The 12087-nt window shown below is 33.6% G+C and overlaps 3 protein-coding genes across 3 annotated transcripts; 2 read left to right on the forward strand and 1 right to left on the reverse strand.

The window, feature by feature from the left end:
- Positions 1 to 2428: 2428 nt before the first annotated feature.
- Positions 2429 to 3373, forward strand: LOC135150547 (uncharacterized). Its single transcript, XM_064086913.1, has 2 exons — positions 2429 to 2442; positions 2545 to 3373. Exons 1-2 carry the CDS (start codon positions 2429 to 2431, stop codon positions 3371 to 3373), a joined length of 843 nt encoding a protein of 280 aa, XP_063942983.1.
- Positions 3374 to 3951: 578 nt separating this feature from the next.
- Positions 3952 to 6245, forward strand: LOC108206722 (pentatricopeptide repeat-containing protein At1g08070, chloroplastic). Its single transcript, XM_017377110.2, has one exon. It carries the CDS (start codon positions 4249 to 4251, stop codon positions 5893 to 5895), a length of 1647 nt encoding a protein of 548 aa, XP_017232599.1. The 5' UTR covers positions 3952 to 4248; the 3' UTR covers positions 5896 to 6245.
- A 705-nt stretch (positions 6246 to 6950) lies between these two features.
- LOC108208281 (acyl-acyl carrier protein thioesterase ATL3, chloroplastic) lies at positions 6951 to 9388 on the reverse strand. The gene is made up of 5 exons (XM_017378798.2): positions 9054 to 9388; positions 8129 to 8229; positions 7518 to 7630; positions 7347 to 7445; positions 6951 to 7248 (listed from the first exon to the last, which is right to left on the reverse strand). The coding sequence occupies exons 1-5, from the start codon at positions 9278 to 9280 to the stop codon at positions 7120 to 7122; spliced, it is 669 nt and encodes a 222-aa protein (XP_017234287.1). The 5' UTR covers positions 9281 to 9388; the 3' UTR covers positions 6951 to 7119.
- Between the last annotated feature and the right edge of the window lie 2699 nt (positions 9389 to 12087).

Genomic DNA, 12087 nt, shown 5'->3' on the forward strand with positions numbered 1-12087 from the left:
TTTTATCAGTTGCTTAAAGCCCCATGTTCATCTTATAAATAGGTCATACAGTAGATGTTACACAATTTTACAAGCTAATCTATTAATTGTGTACCGTACATGGAATATTTCACTATATCTGTTTGTTGTATCAGTACAATTTTATTATTTATCTGTTTGTGTTATTCTAGGTTAGTGTAACTCTTCTTAATAACTCTTTCTTGTATATAAACGTTTGGTTATTAGTTATATATATGTGCTCCGGTTATCGGCCTTTTCTTAAAACTGTTTATTTGGGGTCTACCTTCTTCTAGGTTATAGTTACAACAATTAGCATAATAATTATTTAATTGTATATATACATTTTTGATTTTAAATTCTATAACCCCTTCTACTTAATTATGTTATATATATGCCTGTGTCTTATCCCGTATTTTGTGGCATGAAAATATACTACCGCAGCTAGGATGCGACTTGTTGGTGGGATCTGGGAGGGGACAATATGAGCAAGGATCGATGCTTCATTTCTATCTAAAGTATCGTCGTCTTCAGTGTTATTATTTATTAATAATTATTATTACCAATTGGTAATATTATCATTTAGCTGAAAAACAGGTTAATTAAAACATGGGCAATAGGATAAAAGGAAATCACAAACCATTGGCTTGCCTATTGTCTAGCTCAACAATCATGTTTGCAAACATATATAAACTAAAACCATTGGCTGCAAAAATTTCCAGCTAGGTAATTTCAGTTTCTGTTATATTTTCATCGAGGAAGAGTACCCCCGTAACTGGCAACCAAACTAATCTATTTGAACATTAACATTGGACTTGCCCTTGGGTCGTCAATGTCAACAACTATAGTACTGGAATTCGGACTCCAGCGTGTAGTTTTTGCTCAAGTGTCTTGAGTTATTTAATTAGGTGGCTGACATATAAATTGCAATTGAGTTTTGAAAGTCTGAGGATGAGGTTGTAGTCAATTTTACAAAGCCTTTGAAGGTAGAAGTTTTTCGCAGATTGCAGAAGTTGGAAGGGTGTATTGAGTACTGCTGAAGCCTTAAGGTTTGAGTGTGAATGTCAATTTACTACGTGTAAATCAATCTAAAGAGTCAAATTTAGTAGAGCCTGAGAAGCTGAATTTCCTAGAGTTATTTACTTGCGTCCCCCCAACAGATTACCAAGAACATGAGTTGTAAACTTGTAATCTATAGTTGGAGCTAAGGAACAATGTCTTCAACAGTAGCTAGGTTATAGCTCAGTAAAGTAATCTAGAACATGGATTAGTAGTAATGAAGGGAAAACGGTAGGGCAAATGCAGAAGTATTCAAATTCAAATCAGTAATTGCAGAATCACCAGAATGTCATGTATATTCACGTACTTTGCTCACTTGTCTGGGTTACATATATCTGATGGCCTTTGCCATTTTTCCGGCCCATACATGCATGATACGTTCTTTGTATTTGCAACATGTCTAAAACATCACAGTAATTGATATTTAAGCATGTTTAACGGTTTAACTGTATACAGGTGCAGAGCCTGTTTGTCTAAGGGGCCGTTTGGGTGGGCTTAAAATAAGTGCTTCTTGCTTAAAATAAATAAGTGGAGTAGAAGTTAGAAGCAAGTTAAGACTTATAAGTGATTAAAGTGTTTGGTAAATAAGTAGAAGCCCTGAGACAAAAGCTAGCATTCCTAGCTTTTTATAAGTGCTTCTTGATTTTTTATACAAACGGTATGAAATAAGTGCTTCTAACTTATAAACCCAGAAGCTGGCTTAAAAGGTGTTGCCAAACAGCCCCTAAGTATTAGTAAAAGTAAACGAGCTCAAGTCAGTTTTTAATTTTTTAAAGTTAAATAATACTTGTTTAGATAACAAATTAACTTACAATTTAACAAAACAAATCGAAATCAATTTTTTAAAGTTAAATAATACTCGTTTAGATAACAAATTTAACTTACAATTTAACAGAACAAATCAAAATCAGAATTTTGTACAAGTTTCCTTTCTAAATAAATTATTTAATTTTAATAATTTAATATAATAAAAATTAATATTATCATTTAAATTGATGGATCAGAGTTATATTATAATTCTAAAAAAAATAAATATTATAATATTGATCAGTCAGTATTTAAATTTGAAATAATTTTCAAATATCGTTATATCTATAAACTGGAAAAATCTCCAATTCAAAATTGAAACTCCCTTATTTGAAAAGTAAGATTTCATTTGGCTAGATTTGATCAAATGACATATTTAGATTCAGAAAAAAAATTAAAATTGAATTTCACTTGAAATCTAGTACATTAAAAGTGAGAATTTGAAATAGAAATCATTTGAATCTAGCATTCAAATACTAATATAAAATAAAATTTTAAAATAATATTATTTGAAATTCAAAATTCAAAATAAAATAATTTTTTTTCAAACTCATTGTTTGCGACCATGAAACAACCTAGGTTTATGTAAACGGAGTTGATTTGGATCGGATCCAGCTAAATTTATATTCTAATCTATTTAAAGAAGGTCAGCATTAACGTGATCTGCTCGTTGTGCAACAGCGAAATAGAGACTACAAGCCACATTTTCCTGGAGTGCTCTTTTGCTAAATCATGCTGGCAGGTAGCAGGAGTTGGCCTCGACGAGGCTGTTTATACCTCGTTTCAGGAATGGGTCTTAAATGTATTCAATGGGTGGGATGCAGATAAAAGACAAAGAGGAGCTATGCTTTGCTGGACCATTTGGAAATGCAGGAACGACTTAATATGGAATCAGAAATGTTTAAAAGCGCAAGAAGCTGCAAATTCAGCTAGAGTGGCCCTTAGTCAATGGATGGAAGCTCAAGATAAATTTTTCGATCGTTCTTGGAGCATGTTAAACCAGAACGATGGGGATGAGCGATGGACCTTGCCAACAGAAAATCAGACTAAGGTAAATACTGATGCTGCAGTGTTTGTTTCTTTTAATCGTTATAGCTATGCGTTTGCTGCAAGAAATTATAAGGGGGAGTTATTGGAAGCTCGGTCGAAGTGTAATGAGGGTACTATCTCTCCAGATTGTGCTGAGATTATGGGCATCCGCGAAGCTTTGAGTTGGATCAAAGCTAAAGAGATGGAAAATGTAGTGGTTGAAACAGACTGTTTAGTTGCAGTCCAAGCAATTCGAAGTGAAGCCGCAATGATCTCATACTTTGGTTCTTTAGTTCAGGAATGCAGAGAGTTGTTGAGGTATGCGAAAGACAAAGGTGTAATCCTTAGGTTTGTTAAGCGATCTGCGAATAACTTAGCTCACACTCTAGCTAGCTGTAGTTATTCTGTGGCTGACCGCGTCTGGAAGGCAAATGAAGCCTACCCAGAAATTATTCATGTTCTCAAAAATGATTTGATTTAATGAATGTTCTTTCCTCTGTTGGCAAAAAAAAAAAAAAAAAAAAAATTCTAATCTATTTAATTTTATCGGATTAAGATCGGATCAGATCGAGATTCGGATATTTTAGAAATCAATCCATATCCGTTCCATTCGGATCATGGATAATCTGATCGGAGATCCGATCCACTAAAAATATATTGTTGCACCATTGGACAATGTATTAAATTAATTCATGAACTTTAACTAAACAAGCACAAAAATAAATTATAAAAGCAGTGAAGTAAAATCAGCAATTTCATGTTATTATTTATTAACAAAAATGCAACTTATAAACATAGGTGCGACTAATCGTTTATAAGAAAAGATGATTTACAATTTTGTCTTATATTTTTAGAAATTTTTATTTTGTATGTAATATATTAGTATAATATAATACATTATAATATAATATATAATATAACTAAGTGTGGATCAGATCGGATTTGAACATATCTATATCCTTTATTTATCGGACGGTATTATTATCAAATCGGATTATTAGCCTATCAGAAATTTTTAATAAATATTCACATCCATTTATTTAACCACGGATCGAATTGGGATCGAATATCTGATCCATTTACATTTTACACCACTGCATAAACCGTAAAGCCGCTTAAAATCAAAGCACACTGTTTATTTTTCAGCTAGTAATCAACATTGTCAAAATTATTTTTCTAGATATATTTCCGAAGCCAGCTCTCCGACTTCTTGAAGACAAGTTTTTCTCACTCTTACAGTCATGTAAGAACCTTAATCAGCTCAGACGGGTCCAGGTCCAATTGGTCATCAGGGGCATCCAATTCAATGACTACATTGTACCAAAATTCATCGGAAAATGCTCTGAACTGGGAACCATGTCCTATGCACGCCAACTGTTTGATCAGATGCCTGCCCCAAGTTCAGCACTTTGGAACACAATGTTTAAAGGTTATGTTCAGAATGATATGTATGGAGAGGTTTTGGGTTTCTTTAATCAAATGAATAGGGTGAATGCAAAGCACACTTGTTTTACATTTCCTATGGTTCTGAAATCTTGTGCTAAGTTGTTAGCATTGCGCGAAGGCAGGCAAGTGCATTGTTTTGTATTGAAGATTGGGTTTGGAATGAATTCATACGTGGGGACGACATTGGTTGATATGTATTCGAGTGGGGGTGAAATTGGTTTAGCTTATAAAGCATTTAGTGAAATGGTTGGGAGGAATGTTGTTGCTTGGACTTCTATGGTTAATGCATTTCTTTTGTATGGTGATATAGTTTCAGCGAGGCGTCTATTTGATTTGGCGCCTGATAGGGATATTGTTTTGTGGAACACTATGGTTTCGGGGTATATTAAATGTGGCGACATGGTAGCGGCTAGGGAGCTTTTCGATTTGATGCCTAATAAGGACCTGATGTCTTGGAATACCTTGTTGAATGGCTATGCAAACAATGCAGACGTTCAGGGAACTGAAAAATTATTTGAGGAGATGCCTGAGAAAAATGTTTTCTCTTGGAATGGATTGATTGGTAGTTATGCTCATAATGGACGTTTAACTGAAGTTCTTGGTGCCTTTAAAAGGATGCTGAGAGAGTCCCATGTGAGTCCTAATGACGCGACTCTTGTGATTGTGTTGTCTGCTTGTTCGAGATTAGGAGCTCTTGATATGGGTAAATGGGTGCATGCATATGTGGAAAGCAGTGAGTATAAGGAGAATGTTTATGTTGGAAATGGTCTCATTGACATGTATGCAAAATGTGGAATGATAGAGAGTGCAGTTAATGTGTTTCGTAAAATGAGTACAAAAGATTTGGTCTCTTACAATACCTTGATTAATGGATTAGCAGTGCACGGTCATGGGGCAGATGCCTTGGGATATTTTGATGAGATGGAGAATGCGGGAGTAAGGCCTGATGGAATCACTTTCGTAGGCATTTTGTGTGCTTGTTCTCATTTGGGTGAAGTTGAAATTGGGCTTCATTATTACCATTTGATGATCAATAGATACTCGGTTTTACCTCAGATTGAGCATTGTGGTTGTATGGTTGATCTTTTAGGCCGAGCTGGTCTTCTAGAGCAGGCTGTGAATTTTATAATTAATATGCCACTTCAAGCAGATAGTGTTGTCTGGACCGCCTTACTTGGGGCTTGTCGGATTTACAAAAACGTCGAATTGGCTGAATTGGCACTTGAACAATTAATTGAGATTGAACCAGAAAACCCATCAAACTATGTAATGCTCGCTAATGTATATAGTGATGCGCGGAGATGGGAAGATGTGGCAAGGTCAAAAATTGCAATGAGAAATACCAAGCACAAAAAAGTGCCAGGATGCAGCTTGATAGAGCTTGATCAAGAAGTGGTTGAGTTCTATTCCTATGACGAGAGGCATCCAAAGACTGAAGAACTATACGAAGCCCTGAGAGGATTAATGAAACAGCTAAAGTCTTGTGGTTATGTTCCAAAAGACAATACACTTTGGGAAGAACCCAATGAAGGAATGATGCTCCTAGCCTCTCATTAACATGAACAATTAATACCAGGATTTTCTGTTGTTTAGATACAGATGGAGATGCCTGCTTAATTGAAGTAAAGAAGGGATGATATAGAGAGAGAAAGACATGTGATATAGTTTCAGCAAATTAAGCTTCCTTGTTTAGATTTTGTGAATTGGGTTATTTTATTATCATCTTTCAAATGGCTCTTTTCAAGTGCTCTGTAGATGGCGTTAGTGTTGCACGAATAGATCATATTCTATCTTTTGACTGTTTTCTGATCTTCTAGGAAATGCATCAAGATTGTAGAGTCAGATTTTCATATTACTTAGAACCTTGGAAATTCAATGATTAACATCGTGATATTGTCGTTACAAGATCCATACGTGCATTAAGGTTTTGCAATCTATAGCTTTCTGTCTTCTTATGCAAATTACTTATGGTGTTGTTATTTTGGTGATCTTTAACGCATAAATGCCACTTACACTTAGCACGATTAGTATTGGGGTTATGACAGGGAAAAGATGTTCTTTCGTTAATCTATTGTTGTTCCTGATAAAAAGAGTGTATGATGGCGATTCCTCCTGGCCCTATAAATAATAAAACAATCTCTAGTTTACCTCATGTTTTAACACCTTGTCATTATTTAACAGAGATAATTATGTTGACAATGATGGTCAGTTAATTAACAACGTGTCAACTCTCTGAAGATAATTAAAGCTGACTATCTTCAGCTATGAGGGTAGGCAAATACTAGTATAGAGAAAACAGTGATAATCTTTGTACTGACATAAGATTACAGGAATACAGTTGCTATAAGCCTATAACTCTCAAATTTTACAGAAAGTGTAGCAAAACAGTGAAAGATGAGTGACCTACTCAAATTCTGGTCAATTTCTGAGGCATTTAGTCTAGCTATTTCAATTTAAAGGGGCTGCTCTGTAAACAGTGGGTCGGTCAGGAACAGCATTATAGTGGACTGATGTGTTCGTTATGTGTTGAATCTGACTAGCTCATGAATTCATAAAATGCTAAAAGGTTATGGTTAAAAGAGGATTGATTAGAACTAGAAACAAACTAGACAACTTCAGCAAGATAATTGTGTTGCATTGTAATAACTAGTTTGTATCCTACCTTGAAAAAAAAACCTTGACCAAGTCATGATCCATATAATTTAGATTACAATATCCTTAAAATTTAAGAATCTCTGTTCATGAGCAGATGATAAATCAAAGAAATGAACTACATTTGGGTTAATTTCCCCTTGGTCCCTCACTAATGAAGCGAACGAATTTGGACTTTGCCTCAGCAGGAATGCGGATTGGGCGGTTTTTGGTGTCGAGCCAAACCCCAGTTGTCATTTGCTCAGCAATTGGTTGCAGCTGCACAATCATATATGAATCAAGATCGCATACTTTCTATATTTAACTTGTTTTTCTAGCATACAATTGGAATGGAACAATGAAAAAAAGAAACCAACCTCTCCTTGATCAGTTATCTTGTACACAAAGTGCTCAAAGAAGACTCGAACAGCTGTATACTTGGACACCCTAACCTTCACTACATATCTGTCTCCACTCTGTTTTTACAAACACAAGTTACTTATACTAGAATACGGTAATTAAAGATGTGAAAGAGCTCGAAAACATACTCGCAAGGGTGCCAGAAATTTCAAAGAAACTTCAGACAGTGTGCATGATCCGAGACCACTTCTAGCAACCTCATCAGCATTCACTCCCATCGCCTCCAGAAGCTCATGACGAGCTGCATTTCCAATTTATCCAAAAAAAAAACATGGTTGCTATAATAATAACAGAGAAGGCATCAAGAAGTTGAGAACATAAAAACTAGCAAGCTCCTTCAAAGATATACTGGTATATGATGTTGCAACAATAGTCCATAGATAAACAGATAGTGGCAGTATAAGTTTAGAATCGTGGTGCACATTACACAATTTTATGTAGCACAATTAGTAGTGAGACTTGTATATATCGAAAATCATCAATTGCATATATTACAACACTAGCAGTATTGAGTTTTAACCTCAATCTCTTGTTACAAAATTATGGATACTTGTGAGCTAACATAGACAAAAACCAGAAGTTACTTGGTGAGTTACAGATATTTCACAAAATATGAAGTAATAAAACGTGTCACATAACATGAAATAAGAGTTCTACACATAAATTGTGCAGATAATAGGGAATGTAGATCCTTTCTTTGCTAATATTTTACCAGGAAAGTGAGTACCAAGATACTCACCGTGCTGGCAATAACAAGCATAAATGGAATGGTGCACAACTCCATACTGGTCCAGCTCATAGTCCCGAACCTTCATTTTAATCTCATAGAACCAACTCATTCTGCCAATCCCGTCAAAATTCATTAATTCCCTTATTGTAAATCACATATAAGATATGTTGTACAGGCTGAGGTTCAAAACAGAACATAATCCGTGAGAAACACATGTTCTGTATAACATAATTATACATTATTCTTATAATGCCAAGGAATTCAGAACACCTTGGAGTTAATCAAGTGGTAACCGGTGGCAATTAAATTTGTATTATGTTAAAAAAATTTGCAATTAGTATCATATGGTTGCAAATTGTAAGCAATCATCTTTGTTATCTGCTTGGTTTTACTTTCAGCTTCTTTTATTCCATAAACAAGCTGTCTATTCTGGAAAATTGTTTCTCAGTACCCCCAACATCATAGAGACTCGCAAGCGGTATAAAATATGAGGAGTGCTACATGCACAAAATTGAATACAAAATTTTGCATATACAACAATTGAGGTAGAATGGTTTAATTGATGCTATTTATGTAAATACAAGAGATCATTCCAATCAAAACTTAACACATGTCAAAGATTTTATATGAAATTTTGTGCATTAAGTATTTTTCACAAAAAATTTAAACATAATTTATGATGATCCCATTATAAATATAAATTTGATTTTAATGCTTTACCAATAGTACAATATATAGTAGGGGTCCCATGGCGTATTAAATTGTGTTGAAGCATGCGAGTACAAAATTAGTTGGCACAACCGGAGCAACACTCCAACAGAAAATGTAACCGAAATATATGGAGCAATCAAGTAAAAATTGGGGGTGAGCAAAACATACATATCAAATTCGATTACAAAATCAAAACAAATAAACCAATAATATAATATCGTACCCGCTATTGTCCTGATCTTTAACACGATCGAGTGCAGCCACGGCCACAGCAACACCGTCCACATGCTGTGGCTGACAACGGAGTGGCCTTGGCTGCGTCACCGCCTGTAGTCGTATAGCCGGTCGCCAGAGAGGACGAATCATCGAAATTTTCGAATATGAACAGGAAGAAATACCACTAGTGATTCTTACAGGCGATGCAGAGATCAGAGCTTGGACTTGTGACATTGTTCTTCTAGCTACTGCTTATGTTTTTTGTTTGTTTTTTCCCTTTGTGAACAGAAGGAAATTGCAGTGCAGTGCTTAAATAGATAGTTGGGGCGTCACGGTTATGCTCATATTAATGCACATTTGTGTGCATGCCAGCAGTACTGCTTATGTAAATGTAACTACTCAATCCTCATTCTTATTTTTGTCTGTATATGTTCTCGCGGAGCTTCTATCGCTACACAGTTTCACTTTAACACACTCTTTTCGAATTGCATGCATCTTTGTTTGTTTCAAACAAAAATTGAACAGAAGCTAGGTAATATAATAATCTTTCACAGGATTTTCCTGAAAAAGTTAGGTATCCGACTTGCAAAAATTTTGATTTCAGTTGAAGTCCCTTCGAACAGGTCCTTGCACGTGCATCATGATAATTTTAAAATAAAAATGATAAAATAACATCAAGGTATTATTCCTTTAAAATTAGAATCTATTGATAAAATTGAGTTCAACATATTAAAATTGGAAATCATATTAATTGTTAATTTTCAGAATGTTAGATATATGTCAAACAATTTTTTTATTACATAAAAAGTTGGATAATAAATTTTGAAAGTAATATACGAATTATAAAATAATAACATAACAAATATATTTTGAATAACAAGTTGATTTCGGAAAAGTAAAACAAATAATAAAATATATGATCAAGCAGACTATGATGATCTAAGGATGTATATATTTTCTTATTTAAAATTATAAATGATTTAATTTTTTTCTAAATAATATATAAATTTATATTTATTTTTGAAAAATGAGAGTTCTCGACATTAGTCTATGTTATATACGTTTAGTTTATCTCGATAAAAAGTAGGTATGATACGATATATAATAATATTATACTTTTGATATTAATTATAAGAGATATTTTCACTAATATCATAAAAATTAATTAAAATTATTTTCAAAAACCAAACATTACATATGGGCTTATTGGCCTATTCCTATACAGTTTTAATCGATATTTAATATATTATTATTAATTAAATTAAACATTCAAATACATATCTATATTTGCAAACATTTCAATATAAACATATAACTAACTAGATAATAAAAGTTATATATTAATATTTCTTGAATTTATAGTAAACCAAAAATTAATTAAGATGAGAAACAAATATTTAAATATTATATTTTTAGAAAATATTATAAAATACATATTCATAATTATTGTTATAGTGATATATGTAATACTGTATATAAGTATATTATATATATATATATATATATATATATATATATATAGTTGATAAAGTATAATCATGTTAGAGAGAAAGTTAGATCTAGTTTCAAAGAAATAAATTTAAACACAACAACATTTCATATTTTATGATAACTCCTTAATATTCAATTTTTACATGAAAGAAGTAACTTTCATTAGCTTCTCCCCTCTGAGAATAAAAGAAAATTAAGATTCATTATGGTAGTTATCATGACACCCAAATTTTATACTGAAACTTACCCCAAGTTGAGTGATGTATTGTTAGGTCCAAAGTATCGTAGAAGGGGGGGTTGAATACGATACTCACTACAATTTAAAATTCTTTCGAATCTTGCGGATAAATAAATTGCAGTCCTGTAATGGGTTTCGTGTTCCGGATATTTATTGGGTCGGTTTATGAGGATATGAAAATATTAAACCAACACACAATATTTTCCAAGGTATATCTGTATATTGATAAAAACCTCGAAGGTGCTATAAATCCAAACCCGAAGGTTGGCTACAATGACCACTCCTCTAAATATTACAAGCCCTATCCACTACAAATATTTATGGTACAAAACTAGTCTAGGGTGTGTATATATTTAAGAGAGTTTGTGCATAGCACTTGGCCATCCATCCCGAAGGATGATGTTAATTGTGAGAACCACAATCACATATTTATAGGCTTTCATAAACTAACCATGGTTAACGAGTTCGTCCTGGACGACTTGAGTTCGTCCTGGACGGATTTGATTTAACAAAATAAATCTAACTCTAGAATGTACAAAGAGGTGGCGCCACTTTCATATACATATATATATATATATATATATGAAAGTTGCGCCCCAAATGTATACATATGCTACTGTGGTCAAACTTGGCGCCATGGTCAAAGTTGGCGCCAGTACAGTGTGTCCCTGTGAGGTGTTCTTGGAAGAATTCCAAGTTGTAATGGTTGGCCCAAGGGAGATGAGTAGAGGCGCAACATTTGACCGGGTCAAATGTTGCGCTTCTTCATTGTTGTTCTTCCACAGTGGATGAGTAAGGGACTTAGAAAAATCCAAGCAACTTGCGCCATGACCTAGGAGGGTCAAACATGGCGCCAGTCAAACCTTGCGCCACATACAGTTGGTCCTCTCAGAGTGTAACCACTTAGAAACAAATCCATCATGTTGAACTTGCGCTATACAGTGATCAATTCCCCTGTTGTCTCTCCTTCAGGGACGTTGCATGGCTTCAGTGTACGCAGGAGCTTAAAGAGAGTGAAACCCTAGCTCCATGGACACATGCAAACCCTAGGGTGCCCTTGACACCTGACATCATCACATGCATGCATAATATATATAATATAATATATTATGTTGTTATTATATTAATAAATAAAAGTATATATAAATATATACACACATATATATATTATTTATATGAACATATAATAATATATGTACATATATTTAAATATATTCTCATATATTTAAATATATATAATATATAATTATATGTAAATGTAAATATATATATATAAATATATATAGAGATATATATATAGTTATTTATAAAT

This window comes from Daucus carota, chromosome 2, assembly GCF_001625215.2.
Source record: "Daucus carota subsp. sativus chromosome 2, DH1 v3.0, whole genome shotgun sequence".
Lineage (NCBI taxonomy): Eukaryota > Viridiplantae > Streptophyta > Magnoliopsida > Apiales > Apiaceae > Daucus > Daucus carota.

Coding starts and splice junctions, on each gene's coding strand:
- LOC108206722 (XM_017377110.2), top strand. CDS start 4,249: ATGTCCTATGCACGCCAACTGTTTGATCAGATGCCTGCCCCAAGTTCA.
- LOC108208281 (XM_017378798.2), bottom strand. CDS start 9,280: ATGTCACAAGTCCAAGCTCTGATCTCTGCATCGCCTGTAAGAATCACT. Junction 7,446..7,517: donor AATTTCTGGCACCCTTGCGA/GTATGTTTTCGA, acceptor TTGTAAAAACAG/AGTGGAGACAGATATGTAGT. Junction 7,249..7,346: donor AGATAACTGATCAAGGAGAG/GTTGGTTTCTTT, acceptor ATGATTGTGCAG/CTGCAACCAATTGCTGAGCA.